At 37.3% G+C, this 22382-nt stretch overlaps 1 protein-coding gene and 1 pseudogene across 1 annotated transcript; one reads left to right on the forward strand and one right to left on the reverse strand.

Moving 5' to 3' along the window:
• Positions 1-3549, reverse strand: LOC117419342 (thyroid transcription factor 1-associated protein 26 homolog). The gene is made up of 4 exons (XM_034032003.2): positions 3170-3549; positions 2356-2644; positions 2117-2213; positions 1-1600 (listed from the first exon to the last, which is right to left on the reverse strand). The coding sequence occupies exons 1-4, from the start codon at positions 3327-3329 to the stop codon at positions 1424-1426; spliced, it is 723 nt and encodes a 240-aa protein (XP_033887894.2). The 5' UTR covers positions 3330-3549; the 3' UTR covers positions 1-1423.
• LOC117419710 (probable methyltransferase-like protein 25) overlaps positions 3397-22382 on the forward strand; it is a 25001-nt pseudogene continuing 6015 nt past the window's right edge.

Below are 22382 nucleotides of genomic sequence, written 5' to 3' on the forward strand. Positions count from 1 at the left end.
TAAAAGTAGAGATCAGCTTTTTGCTTTTATTTATTTTTTTAAATCCCTGACATTGTGGCTCATACACAATAACAAAGTGACAAACTACACATTTTAAATTAAATAAACTGTAGGGCACTGTACATTTACAGTCCTCGTGTCAGAAGATACTTGGATCACAACAAAACAAACCTTTGATCACTGTACTTGACATTTACCTTGCAAGTTGTGCCAGTGTTTGGAAAGCGTAAAAGCACACCTGCATCCATACTCTGACTCGTATGCCAAATCTGAAGCATCACTTCATGTTAATCCCTACTGTCCCACATATCATTTACCATTTTAGAAATCGGTGCAAGACAAAGCACGTTGTGATAATTATTTTGAGTATGTACCAACTGTGTAATTTATGACAGACACTAACGTTGTTCGAATATTGTGATAGTTTCTCAGAATTTAAGAAAATCATAATTACTCCATGCCACTGTTTTCACATCTCACTGCTAATCTTCTCTTGTTGATCAACCAATGAATTTTGTGACACATGCCAAAATGAAATCTAATCAGAATGCAAGCTCAGCCAATCAACATGCAGTGTTTATACTGACTTTAATGGTGGCCAGTAGCTAGGAGAGAGAAGTATTAGAAAACAGAATGCGAGCAGCATGAACTATGCTGAATGAAAGCACATTTGAGAAACAATGCACTAGTGTGAATGAACAGAATGCACCCGCATTGGAGGAAAAGCAGATGAAATAAGTCCCGCTACCCAGTACAGGCATTAAAATAAGATCTGATGTGGAGTACCGGCAGAATTTCACCCCTGAATAAAACAAACATTATTATTATTTGTTTATTTAGCAGGTGCCTTTATCCAAGGCGACTTACAGACTCAGGTGTGTGAACTATGCATCAGCTGCTGAGTCACTTACAATTACGTCTCACCCGAAAGACGGAGCACAAGGAGGTTAAGTGACTTGCTCAGGGTCACACAATGAGTCAGTGGCTGAGGTGGGATTTGAACCAGGGACCTCCTGGTTGCAAGCCCTTTTCTTTAACCACTGGACCACACAGCCTCTTACTGTTACATATCTTTACTTACTGTTAATAGAACAAAAATTAAAAATAAATCTAAAATAAACATCTGATTTGCGTGATGATGACATGAACAATGAATGAAATGACTGCATTGAGGAAGTGCACAGCAATAAAGCATTTCCGCAGTATTCCATTTCCAGCCATATTCACCAATACTATGCAATCAACAAAATACATGAGGAAGAGTAAAATACATGTCATCTTACAAAACAGTGAGTGTATATATTCACAACCATGTTTATTTGGAACCAGAAGGTAAGTAGGTACATTTGAAAATCCTTGTGATGTACGACTACTACAATACAGTGAACACTGCGCCTTCTTATACTGGAAGCCATTTGTCAAGTTACTTGCTTCCCTTGGACTGATTGTCTTGAATTTTCTGAAGCAGATATTCCATCTGTACATTCAGGTTAGGCTGTCCCTTTTTAGTCTTCCTGCTCAATATTTGATACGTTTCCATTTTCTTTTGCTTGTATATCCTCAGAGCCTCCTGTCTTTGTTGTTTGTTCTTCTCTGCCTCCTAGAAAAAGAAAAAAAGAGAAAAATACCATTAAGTATAGTAAGTCATAGTCGATTGATGTTCACTGTGCAACATAAGCAGCTTAAACAATTGAGATCAGCAACCAGGAATAACTGTAACTATTAAAAAAGCTTATTTAAAATGTAGCATGACAGCCAACACATTAATCTTCTGGCAAATAGAAGCTTACAGCTGGAAATTAAAAAGGAAATGAACAATTTAAGAGGATTACAAACCTCATGTTATAAATGATCAATTTCATACAAAACACCTGCACGGTCCCCCTAGGGACATCAAACCATAATTACTGTATTAAATTAAATTGCACCATACAATGTGGCTTTGTAGTGCTAGAAACCGTCCTTATGTCCTAAAACAATTATCTAAAGCAAGTTAATACTTTTTTTTTTTTTAAACTAAACGCTGTCCAGTCTCTTTTAGCAGTACTCAGTTTGTGATACTGTATTTCAGAATACAGGACAAGGCTCACAAGCTCGCTTATTTGTAGGTACTCACCCGTCTCTTTTGAGCACGCTTGGTCTGGATCCATTCATACTCCTCTTTCGTCTTTTGGTATGATGTCTTCTTGAATTTCTGTTCTTTTTTATCAGGTCTGAAATGGAAATAGATAGAAAACCTGCTGTCAGTTACGTTTTATCAACAGGGAATTTATAATGCCAACAAATGTTTACAGAGATTGGTGATCTCTCTGTTCAATGTTTCTCTGAAGGACGTGGTGCAGTCATAGTGCATACCTCTTGGGCTCAGTATCAGAAGTAGTCGAAGTAGCCACAGTAGTTGTACTTGCAGGAGTAGCTGCCTCTTCTGGCAAGGGGTTCACATCTCTCGCTCTCCTTTCTTTCTTCTTCTGCTGTTCCTCATTCTTTATCATTTCTTCCTCTGCCAGATACAAGTGCTTCAGATGCTCCGGGTAACTGTCCGTGTACTGCACCACTGGTTGGGATTTTGCTCTCCTTTCCTTGCGCAGCAGTTTCTTGTATTCATACTGAACCTTCTGTTTTCTATGGAACGCAAAGCCCTGTCCTGAGCATAACATTAAGACATTTTAAGATACAATTCAGAATGGCGCGATGGTTTCCTCACACACTGCTGAAGTGAAATTGACCAGGAACCACATCCCAAATTATATTAACCAAAAGATCTTCAACATTGGAACAATTGGGGACGAGTGACGCTGCTGCTAACACTATAATTTAAATAAATAAATAAATAAATAAATAAATAAATAAATAAATAATAATAATAATAATAATAATAATAATAATAATGTAATTCTGTGTGCTATCCCAAAGTTAGTCTGCGCGAGGGAAACCTAATGTGTCTGCAGTTAACCTGCGTTAGCAGTGTCACTCACTCAGAGAAATACAATTCAGGAATTTGATCGAGGCAACATTGTTGAAACATGCAACACATGTCATATGTTTTGGCTGAAAAGCACATATAGTACACTTACAGATCAGATTAGCAAAAGCACACTCATGTCTGTACTCATATAATACAGCGGTACTACGAAACAGCAGCAGACATACAAGTTAACACATGATATACCTTCTTTCACGCTACCAGCAAACGCTTTATCTGGTGGTATCCATTTGCGTTTCGTTTTCATAATACTAGCCGAGGAAGGAAGCTGTCCTTTGTTTTTATAAGCATGGTGGGCAGAAAATGCTGCCTTTTTCGTGTTTTCTAATTTGGCTGCTGATGCCATATTCCAGATAACTTATCAACAAAACACGTTTATACAACCACGCCGTACTTCACTTCAGCTACTTCTGATGAGTTTACAGGAGTCGCGGGTTCTTTGCGTCATCACATTTAGTTCAGACATAGGCGTGAATGCAGAGCCCAAAGGGGAGACATATTTGTTGTGGCAAAATTCACACATTTTGGTCGGCCATTTGGAATACCGTGAGGCAAATGCATTTCGGTACTACCAACATGACTTCTAAGAGGCGTTATTAAAAAAAAAAAAAAAAATGAAAGAAAATCTGCATGCTATTACTCGCGCTTCCATTGAAGCCGCAGCTTTAGAAGGTTTCTGCAAAAGTTAAACTGAAATAAAAAATGTTATCATCGTTAATAGGTGGTATCTATCGAAACTGTGAGAAATAAACTGGATGCTATCAAAGATTTCTCAGTGCCTCGCTGAGGATATTAAACGCTCACACTGTCGATTTTTATACCGAGGATGTTTGGAATGAGTTTGTAGCTGTCGCACCTGAAAAGTCTTGGTGGTAATCACAGGCTGCAACCAGCAGACGGCGCTAGTGCCTGTAGAAGAAGGTAGGTGGCCCACAGGTCAGGACTTTTCTCAGACCAGAGGGTTGTGGTTATATTTAAAATACCAAAGATGAAAAATGCAGTGCTGATAGAACATTACCATTCTAATTTGAATGTGCTTTCAAGGCAATCAAGAGTAGCGTCCCAGCATGTTTATTAAGGAAATGCTCGCTCTCAGAAACCCTTAACATTACAGCACGTGTGAGATCACCTGGAACGCTTTTCTACTTCTAGACAACACTGCCAATCCACTCAGCCACTACCCATCGTAAAGGGATATTTCATATTTGACAATTGGCGATGATCAAAGTACAAGAATATTGAAAGTGAATGCGATATCTTAGATTCCACGTCTCCCACGAATGCTTCACATTGCAAATGTGTCTTATGCATATGGTCGTACATTTAGCTAATACTATATATTGTGTTAATTGTTATTATTTAAACAGAAAGCAGCCTGTGTTTCTGTGGTTTCGGTGATGACTCTCTAAAGTTAGTGGTTGTGGCCAGCTTTCTTCAGGCAGCGAAAGCCCACTCCCTGCCGCATCTTCAGGTGTGCACGTCGCTGGAGGATTTGCTGCAGGGGCTACAAGGAAGGGGGCGGGAAAGCACAGGTAGTGACATGGATGTCCCATCTGTGCATCACTTACATTTTCACACATTTCTGGAGAAGCCACCCATAACTTTATAACACTCAATGAGAATTATAAGAAAACACTTAGAGAAACCTACTAAACTAAGTCAGACTTAGTCTGTAGTTCCTTATGAGGATTAACATATATAAGGAAGCGCGCGCATCTATTTATTGAAAGTGTCTGAATTTTTGGGTCTATGGAGGCATCTCTGTCTGCTTGTCAAACATTTTTACATGGAAATGTTGGGTGAAGAGCATGGCTATGTTTATGCTGATAGCTCTGATTTTGTATTTACTGTGTGACGAGGGATGTTTTCAGAACAAAGCTACCGTTTTTAGTTCTCAAGTGGCATGGAAGCAGTATGTGAAATAGACCTAAGATACAAACAAAAACGGTATTGTAAGGAGAAATTAAAGGAACAGGCCAGTAAGTACTGAGTAACAGGAAAACAGAATGTCAAGTTCAAGGGCTGTTTGAGTGATCAACACACTCTTGAAAATGCCAACACTGTATTTTAATGTTGGCAAGTTAGGCGCACCAGCTGTGTGCAGTCCTCTATTTAAAGGATATCAAGCCAAAGTATTTTTTCTCTCCTTTGCATGTCAGTGTCCATTATACATATTGTTGAGATGCGCTGTTATTTGCAAGATTGGAGCAGCTCAGAGGCTGTTGAAACTATAGTAGTACATGTCAAAGCCTGTTCCTTGCTGTTTACAGTAGCTACATACACAGACCACAATACATTGATCTAAAATGCCTGTATTGTTATAAATGCATTTGAAATATTGCAATGTTCATGTTTTAACCACGACTAAGTTGCTAGTTGAGCCAAAGCAACAGCACATCTTTGGCAATAAATGTAACTTGTACCATCCCTTCTAGATAAAGCCCTGGGAACAGATGACTTTATGAATGACAAGAAATCCCATGAAGTTAAAATCATGTCAGAACTGGTGGCAAGTTTAGCCAAGTACTGCAATATACAGCAGGTAAGTGTTTCTTATACTGTGATCTACTTGCTTCTGATAAGCCAAGTGCCAAGATTCCACATACCTTTCAAATATCAACACTCGGTGCAAAAGAACAGAGAAAAGAACACTGATTAAGCACTCAGACACTTTTTATGTTCTGTAGTTATGAATTCTTAGGTAAAAGGGCTTTATTTTGCTAAACCTCTGTGTAGTTAATGTTGACAGTTTGTGCACAGCACCAACAGATTCTGGTCAGTAAACATTAAACCAAAGGACAAGAGAGCCAGTGATAGAGGAAACTGTATCAGAGATACAGGAAGACCACAGCAGCATGAATGAGGCTGGGCTAACTCCCAGTGAAAAGGTACAAGAGCTGTTAGTCCTCATGCATAAAGCTGCTGTAGATGGACCTGCTGGTTCATTGGACTCCCCAGAGCATACTGTTAAAGTGGGAGGGGAGAACATTAATGGAGAACAGTCGGAAACGGAGGACTTGGAAGCAGATGGCAGCCCATTCTTTGGTATCTTGTCAAGTGAAGTAGTGGAATTACCTACCCCACGGAAAAACCCAGCAGAACTGAGCAGCGAGGAGAAAGAGAGAAGGAAGCAAGAGAATTTAAAGAGAGAGTCCAAAACCAGATGTGACAGCAGCTTGTATTCACCTCTGACCTCCTACATTACAGCGAAAACAGAACTCTAGGAGATCATACCTGTTCTGTGGCACTACTGAATGAAATATAGCTGTCTTCATTGATCTTTGTTACTTTTAAAGTAGGAATCTGATTAATTCTAAGAGTATACAACATAACGTGGATCAAAATCAAAGTAACCTACAGGGTAATAACACTAGGGTGCAGATTTCTTAAACTGTAGTCTGCTCTACAACCCAGTAAGGTTAGAATAAAGCAGAGCAGGCACACATTTAAGTTAGATATTTCTATTACAGGAAAGCAGCATGTGTTAGTGCTTTGCTTCTGCACCACTGAAATGAAATTTGTCGTAACCTGTATGTGTCACAAGGTGGCAGACTCTCCCACGTGGTTGACAATACATATGTTGCTTGCAGTAATTCAAAATAAATAAATAAATAAAATCAAAATGACCAAGTAGTGCAATAAAAATTACATCTTGACACGCTTAGTCAGGATCGTGGAGCTTCTCATATTTAGTTTTATTTTGTGTTGGGATACTACACCTAATACAAGTCCCATTTTAAAGTACAGTAGATATGGGACCTTCACTCGCCAATCATAGTTATGGACTATACTGAGGTGGAACATTGCTGGAGATTAACCACAAGGAAGGCACACAAACCCAAGGCACTACCGTATTGTTGAATGTCTCTGCCTGTTTCTCCTGCATTAATTAACCATCCTGCTGGCTGTAGAATTGAGTGCATGACAGCACAACATATAAAACCCCAGCCTCCTTCACCCATTTCTCAGGACAGTCTTTCAGCTCACATAAGATTGAAGCAACATCTGGAACCGTGTGCATTTCTACACATTAGCTAATAAAGCACATTCCTGAGTTCTGCTTGTAACGAGTCATTGTAAATGTGGTTGTACTGTATATATACAGTATGTATATATATTTTTAGATGTATTGTTGCTTCTGCCTGCCAGGGCTGTATCTCAATGGGAATGGAATCTGTTCTTATAAAATAAAATGAACTGTAGTTTTACTCTGCTAATATAAATCTTTTGTATTTTTTTTGTAGGACTCAGTAATGGTTGGCCTCCACACATGTGGTGACCTTGCCTCAAGCACACTGAGGATATTCACTGCCAAACCCGAACTGAAGGCTGTGTGTAGTGTGGGCTGCTGCTATCACCTTTTATCAGAGGAGTTTGATTGTCCAAGACAAGGTAATATTCAGCTGTCTTTCCATATAATACAGAACACAGTGTAACACTGAGTGTCATGTTGATATGTGGTTAGGGTGCTGCAGTCATCATACATTATTATAAGTATTTGTTATTTAGAAAATCTAATGGTCATAAAGTTTACAGTACTGTTGAATGTGGTTTCTCAGCAGCTAGTCCCTGTTCAGATTAATCACAAACATTTCTAACATTGTTCTTAAGATCAACATAATTACAGATACAGTGCCCCCACTTTATGATGTTAGAGTCGGGAGCCAGAGGTAAGAGGCAAATGACCATACTGCCTTATAGCCTGTTCTGCGATCTAAAGGGGTGCCTTATAATGAGGGAGCGCTGTATGTGCAACTATTCCTAAAAGTAAAGTGTTCTTACTATTATTATTAGCAGTTTAAATGAAGAATTGATCCTTAATGTAAGTGTCTCGTCAGGAAAAAAAACGCATTGAAATGTAAATAATGAGAACTCTCTCAGGACCTAATCCTTGTGTAACTATGGTTTCCATTGCTTTTCAAAGAGAAGCCAGCCTTTACTTAAATTTCAAGTAAAAATAGCAAAGTACTGGAATCCTGCATTCCCAGAACTCTTGAGTAACTTTTCTAATATTAATCAAAAAGTGCGTCCATTTGTCACTGAAATGGAAACTCGCTGTTCAGCAACCACTTCCAAGCTACCAGGCTTGGTGTTCCAATGAACTCAGAGCGCTCAGTGGCAGAGTAGCACTCTTACATATTTACCATTTTGATGTTTTGCTTTTCTTCCGTTTAGTTTTGGTAGTGCCCTGAGGTTTCTATTGAGATTAACTGAACTCGTTTTCAAATGAATGGAGTCATTTAGGCAGTGAGCATCTCTTCATTTAAATACTGTGATTTAATTTTGAGCCATACATAGACATTTGCAAAATTGTTACCTGAGTGTAATGTTGCGTAGTTTACACGCTAACAGTTGTAGATTTAAAGCAAGATTGTCAGTTACTGGAGGAAAGTAATTCAATCGCTATATATATTACTAGGGAATTTTACATAAAAATATGTACTGGATTTAAAAGTATGTACTGTGTTACAGTCCACGTGTCGACTCTTTTGGCAAGTGATATTTTCAGAATCATATCGTTCTGAATTAAAATACTACTTCTGTTGAAAATATAGTACTGTACCAACAAAACCAATACAATACATCTAAATGGAAGCCTACTTATTTTCAAACTCAGTCCTTCAGATTTGTATTTTTGATATTGTATCTTTTTTGTGTTCCCTGAAAAACAGACAATGGTTGGAACAGGCCAAAATGAAATAATCAGATATGCGTCACACGCGTTTAACCGTCACTAAAGTAAACATTTTGTAGGGTCGGATATGTGAGTGCTGACTGTGTACCCCTTCTCCAGTGGCACATCCGACCCACGAGGGCTCGGTACGGTACGAGTACGGGTGGTTCTCCACTGGCTATTTGTCGAGCCGAGCGAGAACCAAACCGTGAAACTCCAGCCTCACAAGACATCTGAATCTGGCTGCAAGCCGAGCCAGGGGCGGGGTTAAGGATTTTCGTCATTTACGTTGCATCAGTCAGTACACTCCAGAAAGAAAAACAACAAACATGCTGGGCAGTGAGTGTGTTGAGAGAAAAGTAGCATTGGGACACTGAGGAAGTGCAGGCTCTAGTTTCTCTGTGGGCAGATAGAAGTGTTATTCAGGAAGATCTGGAGTTGTGCATGAGAAATGAGAAAGTTTATGCCCGAATTTCTGATGATTTGAAGCAAAGGGATATAAACCACAGGTGCGGTACACTTAACTCACACACTCAAAAACACAAAATTCTACCAAATTTCTCATCCTTAACCATTATTATATTCATATAAGAAGAAAAAAAGCAAAAATAAAACAATTCTAAACTTATTTACAAAATATAGTCAAACAAAATACTGTACCGCTGTACAACTATGGCTCTCGTTGCGCTTGCACACAATCTTTTCACCTAACAAAAAAAAGAGATATGTTTGGCAAATCATATTTTTAAAACCTTCTTTTTTCCCCTTCAACAGAACTCATTTAACTTTAGTAAGTCTATATAATCAGTAAAATGTGTTGATTATAAAGACATTCCTAAATATATTTACAAAATATAGTGATCCAAGATACAGCTGTACTGGTGGTCTGTTTATTTTTGAACACCATTTGTTTGCACATCTTTTGGCAACTGAATTCATTAATAACTATCTTTCGTTGCATGTGACATCAATAGCATGGCTCGGCTCTGCAGTGGAAAAACATCCAAGGCTCCCCTTAACTGCACCGTGAGTTCTTAGTACAGCCCTGGAGCAGCTCGGTTGTACAGTGGAAAAGAGGCATTAGATATTGCACTTAACTGCTGTCAGCCACCAACAGACAGCAGTGCATCAATTTGCAAATCTTCTATTCCCACCTTTCCAACTGATGATGTTTTAGTCAGTGGTGGTCTGTAAGATGCAAACAAAAATTGATGGACTCCCACTAAAGTATAAATGAAACACTAGAGACAGTCCTTTATGCCAGAGTGAAACTTTCATAGTATTCTAATCATCATGTGCTCATTTGAACCTAGTCAATTCTGTTTTTTTCGTATACGAAAACACAGGTTTTTTATTTTATTTGAGCCGTTTGCTCCCAGCAGCCTAAAAATTACAGCCCTCAAGAGTGCAAACTAAATCAATAAAAATAATAATAATAAAAAGAGGACTAAATGTGAATTTGTTTTTTCTCAAGGTTTACACAGCTTGAACGTAAACCCTAAAATTCAGATGGTATTTCATCAAGCTTTGTTGACCAGCTTCATGATAAATGGTTTCACTGTAAACTTTATTAACCTGAACTACACATAATTTATGATTTTTGGCCTAAATCTTTACCCAAGAGGCTGAAACCATGCCTCGGACATCTCTTTGTAGCTGTTGCTGCAGTAGTGCATAATGCTTGGCTGCTGTACCCTTCTATTGCTCTTGTGTCTCACTGAACACATTACATATACATTCAACAAAAGCAGAGCCTTGCTTTAATAAAGGAACCTGAAACGTTTCAGCTTTAATGCCAGCTGTATATTCTTGTTAGGTCGGCACCCTTGTGTTTGAATTGCGCAGACCATGTTTACAAAACTTGTGCCAACTATTTGCTGACCAGACTTTATGTACTGTAATGTTACTGTATGGTTAGATGTGTGTTAAATTGTGATCCAAGAACACATCACAGCGATAAGTGCATTGTACTAGTCTGGTTTAGTCTATGTGACAGAAGAAAATATCCCTGCTATATTTTTCTTAAAAAAAAACAAAAAACGTTGCATTGAAGTTTCCAGTGTATACCACTGATATTTTAGATTATGTTATCCTTTATATGTAAAATGTGCTGCCTGTTTTTCTACCATTTGCATTTCAGGCTGTCCTTGAAATTTAAATGTAAATCTCAATAAGCTCCTTCCTTGTAAAGCAAAACTAATTGCATGCCAGTGTAAATAGTCCCTCCTACATTTAAGTAGTCACACAGGCCTTGTATGTTTTTTGTAAATGTATTTTCTTGAACTTTTAGCCAGTTAAATATGGGCTATTTTTCATGGTTGATATCCAAGCAGGAATATACAGACTATGCTAGCAGGTGGGTCTGTTAGTATACCTTTTAAGATACAAATTTGAAAACTGCTAAATGGTACATTGTGGTACATTTCCACACCAAGAAAACATGTGGTTATTAATGTCTGCCCTATTAACGTCATTTGTTACAACGTGCCAATTGAAATTCATGCCATTTTTATCTGGCAACTACCACACTGGCCTAAGAACAAAAGAATAACTATGCTGTTAAAACAAGCATGCTTTTCTTGTTGCTCAAAGATTCAACTAATTTAAATAAATATCCTCCTAAATATCTGTATCATATTAAGCTGCAAGCTACAATACATTATATTTAGTTACATGTTTTTACTGGAACAAAATCTCTTATTTTCACAATTGAAACCCTTCTGAAACATATGAAATATACAGTGGATTAACCGGTCACTGGATTGACATTTTTTCTGTTTTTCTGGATTTACTACTTGTGTTAATGGCTGCATTTTTAAAATTGCATATGGCACAGCACTAAGGATTTTGAATAGCCAATTTATAGCAAATAACAATTGTTTGTCATGTTGTAACAGCTGGTCAAGTCTGAATTTCAAGAGCATTAGGAGTTTGTCGATATTTTTCGTAAAGCTTTTATACTAGGAAGGCTCAGCCATTAAGCCCTGTTTGTACCAAATGCATGCATACATTAGCAGAATTAAGGTTGTCTGAGATTTTGGAGTTACATGTTTATTATTTCCTTTTAAATATGTGTTACAGTCGCTAACAGTAGAGTGTGTTGTTTTGATATTTCAACACAGAGATTTTGTCGTGTGATGTGGTGTGGTCTGAAATCCAGATTTGCAATAAAGGACAGTATTTGAGGTCTGTGGATAAGGTTTGTGTGAATCAAACTGTTTGATATACAGACTTTATATGTGTACGTTTAATCGGAATTCCTTTTCCAAAAAGTGCAGCGGGGCACAAGCACCTGTGTTGTCTTGTGCTTGAAAGCTGTGATCTTGTAGGCTAACACTGATGACTTCATTTAAGTCTCTGCAGAAGGTCAGAGCACTTAAACATAGTGCTTTAGAGATACCTTACAAGCTCCCTGTCTCAATTATACATGTGGCTGGCCATTTTATAGCTAATTTCAGCTGGGCACTGCCAAGGCACCCTGGTCAAATCATCCAGTGTAGTCAGCTGACATGCAAATGTGTGCCAGTCTTTTACATTGAAGCTTCAGAGTGGCTTTTTTAACTGGATTTCTGTATCGTGTTACTTTTTTTCTTATTCAGCTTTGAAAGCAGGCCTTGCCAGATAGTATGTAGATGCACTGCTTTGCCAATCCACTGACAGTTACCTCATGCAGACAGCTGCAGATGATCTCCATTCAGATTTTGGCACACAGGAGGGACTGAGTGCTTCAGCCTCTTTGAGTGAACTTGCGGATGAACTTGGTGGGATGCTGTCCATATGTGGAGTTGGTCTGTGGGTTACATCAGAATTCTTTAATCTGGGTCTGTTAAGAAAGATGGGTCAATCCAGGGTGGGTATGATTGCTCAATCAGACCATTTGTTTAGAATAAAACTTCTCATTTACTAATTTCTTCCCAACCAGTTTCTCAGCCAGTGCAACAAACTGTGTCCAGTACAGAAGAACGCACATTAATATTCCAGTTTTGTTTTATAAATGTAAATGTTGTATTTCAAAGAGAGAGAGGGAGGATAAAGCTTACACCCTGTTGAACCAAGGTGGGACGACTGTCACAGAACATGATATACCAAGTGACTGTAACAACATGAAGAGTACGTTAGTTAAGATACCTGTGATATGGGGGCTCCCGAGTGGCGCATCCAGTAAAGGCCCTCCGCGTGGAGTGCAGGATGCGCCCTATAGTCTGGTCGTCGCGAGTTCGAGTCCAGGCTATTCCTTTGCCGACCGAAGACGGGAGCTTCCAGGGGACAGCGCTCAATTGGCCGAGCGCCGCCCAGGGGGAGGGAGGGTTAAAAAAATAAAAATAAAAAAGGACAGCAGTTGTTGAATAACTGACTTCTTAGCTTTGTAAAGTCTCCTGATCAAGTTCATGATTGTAAGTGTTCTAGATATTACACATATTCTTCCATATTGAAATCTAGACACATTGGAACTGGGAAGCTGTACAGACGGGGCGTGCTTATGCATGAATATAGGACCTCCTGTCAGCCAAGCCATTACTGTGGGCACCTGTTGTGTGTATTTTTTCACTTTTTTCTAAACTTAGAATAACATAAAAAAAATGTAGCAAGCTTGTTAAGTGCACTTAATAAGCATATTAGTTCAGCTTAATATCAAAACAAAAAAGAAAACTGCTATGGTAACCATTGTAAAACAATACACTGTAATGCCATGTAACTGAACTTGACACACTATTAAAAGTGTAATTTATAATTGATAGGATCTGTTTAGATGTAATTTATGGTTAATTTCAATGTTTCATCCTAGTGTATTTCCTTTAACAAAAAACTGTGTAACTGGCATATAACCTCTAATATGTAACTTTTAATAGTTTCATTCAGTCTTATAAATCACTGTCATTATCAATGTATTACCAATACATAATTTGTGAAGCAAAACCCTGTTTTATAAGCAGATACAGTAGTTGGTTTAATTGTATATATATATATTTTTTATTTTTATCATACAGTGTAAAGTAGATTGATGAATATTTTATTGGTTCGGTTTGAACCTCTAAAATTTACTCAACAGTCCTGTTTCTTCCTTTAGCAATCACTACTGATCTCTTTGCCAAATGTAGTAAATCCAGATTTGTTTTTGTAATGAAGGTATTACATTATATTGGATTTCTTTTAGTCACATAAGGTTTAATATTTGAAAGAAAGCAGACCGAATTGGAAAGTAGAGATGGTATGAACCATATGCCTAACCAGGGCTATTACATTTTAGTTAGCTCATCAATTTGATGACAGAGATCTTTGCATCTCTGCCAGCACGTGGACTGTGACTTGAACTTACCCAGGCAGGACTTTACAGTGAAATGTAGATGGGTTATCACTGAATATCCATGAAACCTAACATTCATTACCAAACAGTTCATGAACTAACTCAAATCAAACATTTATGTTACATTCTCCATTTACTGTATTTTTAAAAAATGTAATTTAGTTAGACAATTTGAAAGAAAAACTGTAACACAAGTAAACAGTGAAAAAATAAGAAAACAGAACTGTCCACAAATCAAATTATTCAGTTACAAAGTTGTAATGTATTATTCATTTATTTTTTCCAGTAAAGGAATAAGCAACTATTTTGAACAAGATTTAGATAAATACGTTTGGTGTTTTGACTTCAAGCATGGCAGATTCATAATTTATTGTGTTATCCCTTCTTTTTCTTACTGTTAAACATTCAGAATATTTCTACAGTAATGTGACCTGCCAGTTTGCACTGATTGCTTTATTCCCCCAGGTAACTGATGGTGTGATTAACTGAGTAATCCTGAATCTTACTAAAAAATAAAAATAAAAAAAACAGCTCTGCTCATAGACTTTTAGAAATTCTGTTTTTCACGTATATTTTTGGCAGCTTGTCAGTCATTCTTTTTGGATGTTATCGTGCCTGTACTGTTTGAATTAAAAAGTACCACAGTGTTCGTTCTGCAGTGAAGAGTGAAATCCAGATACATTGCGTTGTACTGTGCAGTCGCTTGGCAGCTTTGAAGATAAAACATATTTTAAAATATACATTTGGTTTTGTTTTTTCAGGTGCAGGTACCAAAAACATGGTCTCTTTAGTGGTCCACATGTGCAGGATTCAAAATGAAGGCTTACCAGTCAGCATAACAAGCACTGCCTCTGTTAAATACAACTTTTTGATTTGGGATTTCTCTGTTCTGAAAAAATGAGAGAGAAAACGAGATTAAACAAAAGTAGTTGTGGTAAAGAATCTCACCCAGTTCAATATTATACTGTTTATTATGCAGTACATGTATGATATATTGTTGAAGATCTAGTGTTTTGAATAACTTTTTTGTATTTCATTTAGGTTTAAATATACTTTATTTTCCATACGTTGTTCTTGTTATATAAACAGAATTCTTCATGATCACACATAGAGTGCTGTGTTTATTTCACTCGTGGGGATGGCAGTAAATAACCCACTTGCTTCCTTTCGGCAATCCTCCTTTGTGGAATAACTGGAATAACAGCGTTCGTGGAGTATCCTCTATATTCTATAACATTATTACTGGAGCTATAGTTTAGGTCATGCTCCCCCCCCCCCCCCCCCCCCCTTTCTTTACTTTTGACCTCCAAATTATATGCTGCTTGTGCTGAATGACATACTTGCTGTAACCCACAGACCAACATACTGATTCCAAACCTTCATTTTGAGACCGTTAGCAAAGAGTGGATCACACTGTTTTACTGTATAGATGTCAAAAATATATGTGAAAAACAGAATTTCTAAAAGTCTATGAGCAGAGCTGCTTTTTAATTTTATTTCATCTAAATAAAGCTAGATCCGCCAGTAGAAATAACCGAAATTAAAAGCAGTTAGTTTAAAAGATCTAAATATTTTATTGATAAAAGTGCTTCTAAGTTTAATACCAAATAAATGAGCACTTATGGAGTGCTGCGTTTATTCTCCTTATGATGATGTCCTTACACAAGCCACTTGACCCCTATTGAGTGCTGGCTGATTATTCTGGATTCCTCATTTAGTTATTAAATAGAGCAGCCCATGAACAGTCAACTGTGAAATACAGGACACAAATGGTATTTTGAGTTGTTAGTAGTCACTGCAACATTTAATAAATAACACAGCTGAATCTTGGGGTTTGGTGTAATCAGTTTTACACTCTAAGCCAGGTCTCGGTCTATAGTCCCATCTAGTGCCTGACGCAACCCAGGCAGGATATCTAACCCACAAGCACCACATTCAAAACACGCCTTCACTTGTGGCGACTGCTTGCTGACGACTGGGTTCAAAGAAATTTACAAAATTGTGCAAAATCAATATTTAGTCTCAATATTTAGGATCTATCTACAGTCTCCTGTGGGGGTTCCGGGAGTGACGACAACTAGTTTAAAATAAGGAGCCGCAAATTGAACAACTAAACGGGCAATCCTGTAATCTTCTCCACAAGATTTTAAGGCTTCTAGATTTTCTGTAGCTGATTGGGGAAATATTGTTAAAGCAGTAAGAGCATATGGGAACTAGGAGCTTTCAAGCCAAGTTCAGTTCAGTGTATTTCTTGGCATCTGGTATTCATCTGCTTTCTGATTATACTGATGTGTCATTATAACTGGATTCTGTTCATAAGTTACGGTACATAGTAAAACACCTTGTACCATGCAACACAACGGTTGTATTGTGTGTTTGTTTATTGTGCCATGTTTTGTAATGGCAATGCTGTTATCTGCCTGCTTGCCTGCAGGAAGTGTTTTGCAAATGAGATGAACATCTCCAGCTAAGATGTTTTGGGGCAGTATGCTTTCAATACAGTACAGTTATTATTTTCATTTATTTTACGATGTGCTGTTGCACCACCGCGAGCCAGGTCCATAATAAGACAGAGTAAATAACTGTGTTTCTGTATGATTAGCTATGTTTATATGGGATTTTGAATCTCATAGTCACCAAAAAGTAGACTTACATGGGGAGTGGATGTGAGCTAATTGAAAGTGAGCATGAACATTTCCACTGAGCAGACAGCTGTACTTTTTATATTGTTAATTTGAAATAGTCCTAATCATAACATTTGCAGTACTGTATTGCAATAATGAAAAATTTAAAACAGAAACCTATGTAGGTAATGCCATACAGTATCTGTTCTGTTAATCATATCAGTTATCTGCAGTTATCAGCTATTTGCTGCAGCAATTTCATTTGGGGAAACAAATACATGAGTTAGAAATGTAAGCTACAGCATAACTTAAGTTCCTTTTATCTTTTTCCATTTTGACACAAAATTAAGATCTCATCACTTTATTGTCCTTGCCTGTTTCTTTCGCTTGTTGTCTAAAGTTAGTGGGGCATATTCCATCACAGTTCTATTTGCGTCGACTTATTAGGAAACATGTATTTATCTAAATGCCACTTGCTATCAGTGCTGAAGTGTTCTTGATTTTAATGACACTAATATGGATTAAGTTAACCGGTTGGAAGGGATGAGAGATACTGCGGTTACCATGCTAGGCTATGGGGAAACTGAGAAGAATCATTAAAGCACTGAGTGATTTCTACAGTATATATGTTGTCTGTAAGGACACAGTTAATGATAAGAACTGCAACTACAGTGCACCCCTTTATATTGAGGCCCTTTGCACTGTGGAACCAGTTATAAGACTTCATCGTCGTGGATCCCATTTCCCTCATAATGCCATTAACACCCCCATTAAAAGGGGATTTCTGCTTTAGTTTGGTACTGATAATGACTACGTCTTTAAACTTTGTTTATAGTGCTTTACAAGCTATTTCAATGTGATGTGTTGGTCAAGGGCAAGTGCAAGGTTACATTTTGTGAAAAGAATAAAACAAAAACAGTTTTAAAGAGCAAGTAGGTTTTTCACATTTCCCTTTTAAAGTCAAAGCTGCAAAAAAAGTTGTTTCTTGTTAGTGATAGACCATTTAATGGTTGTATTCCTTTCAGAAATGGGTTTGTCTATCTGTTTTCTCTGCAGAATCTCCCAATGGCATATGGGGGTTCCCTATGAGTCAGTACATGAAACAACAAAAATGGAACTGTGGGAGAAATGCAAGAATGTCAGCGTGCCTGGTATGATTATGTTTATTTATTTGTTGTAGTAGTGTGCCATATAGAAATCTATTACCCAAGTATACTTTGTTAAAGGATGTGTGTGTGTTAGATTACAGTGTCTTTGTCATATACTAGCAATTCATGTTTTAAATATTCTTTAGCTTCCTGAGCTCCAACAGCCTAGCAGTACCATTCTAAACACACTATGGAAGTAGCTGTGGAGGTGCGTGGCTGTTTGGCTGGTATAGTGGCAATCAGGTTTCAGCTGTGTCTACATTTAGGGAATGACTTGTCAGCAAGGTGCTCTTTCTGATGTGGTATAAACCTGATAAAAAAAGAATGCTGTAAAAATATAGTAAGTACACACCAAAGAATCACATTTTATAACATGAATAAGGATCATGATTGTTAGAATTCAGCATTTGCCAACTACATTAATGTGGCCTTACAAAGGGTAGAGCTGTGTTTCTGAAATTAGTAACACATTTTCACCTTGACTAACACAGACAATGATAGAAACATCATTTGTGTGATTGTTCCGGAACGTGAAGGCCGCAGTTCAGCATAATCCTGTACAAGCACATCATAAAAAGTAGGTCTTTAACAGCCTTCAAGCACCAGTGTTTATGATATAATAATTTAATGGATAAACATGTCACTGCTTTTTCTTTAAGGCATTAGAAAGAGTTGCTGTTGGCCAAGGGGTAAGTCTCTTAGTTTACCATATCACATTTTAATAAATTAAATTTAGCACTGTTATGTAAATATGATCGCTTTCTGAACCTGCAGAGTTGATGTAATATGGTTGCTTTTACTGCTTGTTGTGGCTTCCAGTAAGTTAAACCTCTAATAATGGGACGTAAATCAGGCCTGCGTTCATGCAGTTTAATCACAGAAATCAGAACTACCAGACGTTTCTCATTTGAAACTGCGTACAAACATTCCAGGCATCCTTTGAAGAACTACAGCAGGACAAATAACATTATGTCCTAATGATTAGCACTTTGCTTATGAACTGGGATCGGAGGGGTTCCATTGTGCAGAGAACACCGTCCAGCTTTACAACCAGTGTGTTTATTCAGGTATAACAGTGTTACGAACTGTAACCCCCATATATCTGTTATTTATGTGCAGTGGGATATACGGTTTTGTCCTCTGCAGGGCACTGGTCAGTGTGCTGAACAATAGGATGTTTTAGACATGGCTTATTAACTAGATTAACATGCAAGCCGCAACTGCTGTCGGTTCCACAGTTTGTACACACAGGGCACACTTGACTCAAAGTTTGCCTCTGGGCAGTTTTACAAGATCCAGAACTGGTGCGGCTTCAGAATAGAGCCTGTATTATCCTGAATATGAGCACACACAAATCTATGTGGAATACAAGTGTATTTTACTATGATTTCTTTCTGTTCACATAGGCACGTTATTATTGGTTAATGTTTTTTATGCCTTAAAAAAAGTCTCCACATCCACCAAGTTCTTCTTATATCATTGATTTTTCCAAAAGTATGAAATTAACAAAAAAAAAAAGTTTTTCTCTGTCTTGCCATTAGGGCAAACTCTGCTGCTCGTTAATGTTTTTTTTGCAGCGTTTAAATCACTTTTAGTGGTGGTGTCGAGACATAGCCCATATATAGAACTGTTTACAGAAATCGGTAGCAGTCATTGGTTCTGATCTAAATGTCCAAAATGAAACCGTTGGGAGAAAATTAGAGAAAAGTGAGGAACAGTAGAACAAAAAGTTCAACACTTTAAAAATATCCCTAGACATTTCAGTTATATGAATAACACCCAAATAGTTAATCGTGAAATGGCATAAACTGCTATGCAATGGGAGTCTCATGGGAACCTATCTTTTGATACATTTCATGTTTCTTTTGTTCTTTGCAGCTTCCGACTCAGTCACTGTTTTACAGAGCTGTCTTCCATGTAATTTTAAAGGAACATTATGGTACAATAAAAAGGTAAGCAGTGCTTTATTGACACTTCCAGGGAATGGCTACATTATATTAATCATATTCAACAGGTTAAGGCCTGGTCACACAATCAACTTATGTTGACTTCAATAAGGGGGACAAAATTAAACCTAAAATATGTTTTTGAGGTGTAGCTCAGTTGAATTTCTGTCTGCAGTCAGGATCAGATGTTAGTAGACAGTAACACTGAGGGAATTCAGAGTCACTTCAGTACAGTAGTATTTACTACTATGCACTTGGGGTTGGTTGAGGAATACTAGAACAGAGAAAGAATTAAAAAGGAAAAAACATGAATAAATATTAAACCATGGATGAGTTAAAGGTCAGTATAATGTTTTCTAAACTGTCTATTGATGGAACAGCTGCCCTAAGAATAATTTAAGCCAAGAGACTGTGGCCAAATTAGTAGGCATCTGTATTGTATATTGCAATAGCAAACAGATGAGGGTTAGGGTTTCAGATAACAATTCTGAAAAGATTTTACAGGTACAGTACTTTTAAATATAATTTAGGGTATATTTTTACTTCCAGGTACAATTTTCCCTGGGTAGTGTCTAGTCTAGACAATGTCGGGAACAAAGCAATGGTTGTCTTTGTCATTTATTACCCTGCAGCCTCCTACACAGACGCTCCACCAGGTCCCAATCAGACCAAACTGTGGAATATATTGAACCTCTAAACAGAAATGCAGGAGAATCTTTTATACACATGTAATCAATAGGAGACTTATATAGTGCCAGTTCACATTCAATCACAGTCGACATGTATCAAGGCTTCACTACAAATAAATCAAACATTCATATTGCATTGTTGTAAACTTTAGAGGCCCCGTTTTGAAGGGCGAAAGCAATTTTTAGAAGGGTACAACACTTTTAACAGTATAAAACTAGCAAGAAAATAATGTTCCTCTCTTCTATTAAGTTATTTTTTACTAGTTTAAAATGTATTATTTGTCATTCCTTTTTATGTAGGTATATTCAAAGATGCCGTATAAAAAGGAAGGTACATTTTATGTTTTCTCAGATTGACTTTTTTTTAAAACTATTTTTGAGGTAATACTCTCTGTTTCGTAAGGTGTGTAATATATTGTACGATTTAGCACTTACCCTCACAGTACAGGTCATGATTAATGATAAGGTAGAAGGTGTAAGTTAATAAGGAAATGGATAAGACAACTTTATCATAGTATGACGGTATATTTTAACAGCTGATCCCTTTGACCACTTTATGACTGAGAGTAATTTCAAGCCTAGGTGCCTATGGCTTAAAATTACCTTCAGCTGTGTTTGTTATGATTTAAACCAGTGTCAAAATGTTATCCGAGGTAATTACAATTTATTTCCAGCTCCCAGACAGTCTAATACTGGATTACTATGACAAATACATTCGAGATGGAAGCCTTCAATATGGTAAGTTCTTGAGATCCATATACAGTACTTGGCATATAAAAAGTGACTGCAGTTGTGTTAGAACACATTGTACTTCTGCTTGGTTTTGGTTGATAAATCAGAAACAGTATGGGGAAGATAGAGGATGTTTCTCGAAGAGCTTCTCAGATAACGAGCCATTCAGCCACCACATAAATACAACTCATTGGCTTCTGACCTTCAGCTCAAATCAAGATGTTTATTGTATTTGTGATTGGGACACTCTGGACATACGTCTAGAACATACTTCTTTTGTTAAAATGTATCTTTTTATCTTTCGCCCAGTTACAACCTTCCACCCAGCTTCCCCATTTAGTGAAGACTATGTCCCAGTGTTTACCATTCCTAAGAACAGCAGCTGAACTTTCCCCAGCTAAAAGTTATTGGAATTGGGCCCGATGTGTGATTAGTACAAATGGAAAAAAACATGTTTTGTTTTTGTTGCTTTGATTGAGGTAGCTTGGTGAAAGACTTTGTGTAATGCTTTCACTACATGTACTCTAATAAAAAAAACAATATAAAGTTGACCTTTGGGAGAAGATTTAGAGAGATACGAAATTGAATTCTGCATATAAAAATGTTAACCTCGTCAAAGGAAATAAGGAATGTGGTAAGCTTGAAATACACAAAGGAATCCCTGCTGGCTACTGTTCTGAATAAATGAGGACAGTTCAACTTGAGATGAATACAGAACTCAAGTTTTACTTGGGAGAATCAATGGCTCTCTTTCAGTTTAACATGAGATACGAGAAGTAGAAGGGTTAACTTACCACAGCTTACTCACTGCTTATTGTTCAGCTAAAGGTGGTCCTGGCTCCTTGCATTGAGGGATTAATACTTCTGGACAGACTCTGCTACCTGAAAGAACAGGCAAGTTACCGTGTATGTTATAGTCAACCAGACTGAGCAAGTGCTGTTTCAATAAACAATCAGCAGTCAAATTATGCTCCACAAAAGCATATTATTGATTTCCTCACATTATTTAAACTTATGCACTGCATATGTGTTGGTGTTTGGTAAAGCAAAAAATGTCATGTTTCTTTAATTCTTTTCATAATTACTAGTGTCTGTAGTCTCTATTCTAAAATATTACCTCCTCTGTTATATGCAGACCAAACCTATTTAGAATTCCTGTATTTCAGGATTTACTGTATGTAGAGTTAAACAGCTGTATAGTTTGTCATACAGCCTAATTGCTAATATAACTTCCAGATAATTAATATAAAGTCCAGGAATTTCTAAATTTCAGAAAATAAC

This window comes from Acipenser ruthenus, chromosome 14 (assembly GCF_902713425.1).
Source record: "Acipenser ruthenus chromosome 14, fAciRut3.2 maternal haplotype, whole genome shotgun sequence".
Lineage (NCBI taxonomy): Eukaryota > Metazoa > Chordata > Actinopteri > Acipenseriformes > Acipenseridae > Acipenser > Acipenser ruthenus.

Coding starts and splice junctions, on each gene's coding strand:
- LOC117419342 (XM_034032003.2), bottom strand. CDS start 3,329: ATGGCATCAGCAGCCAAATTAGAAAACACGAAAAAGGCAGCATTTTCT. Junction 2,645..3,169: donor TGCTGGTAGCGTGAAAGAAG/GTATATCATGTG, acceptor TGTTATGCTCAG/GACAGGGCTTTGCGTTCCAT. Junction 2,214..2,355: donor TCTGATACTGAGCCCAAGAG/GTATGCACTATG, acceptor TTTCCATTTCAG/ACCTGATAAAAAAGAACAGA.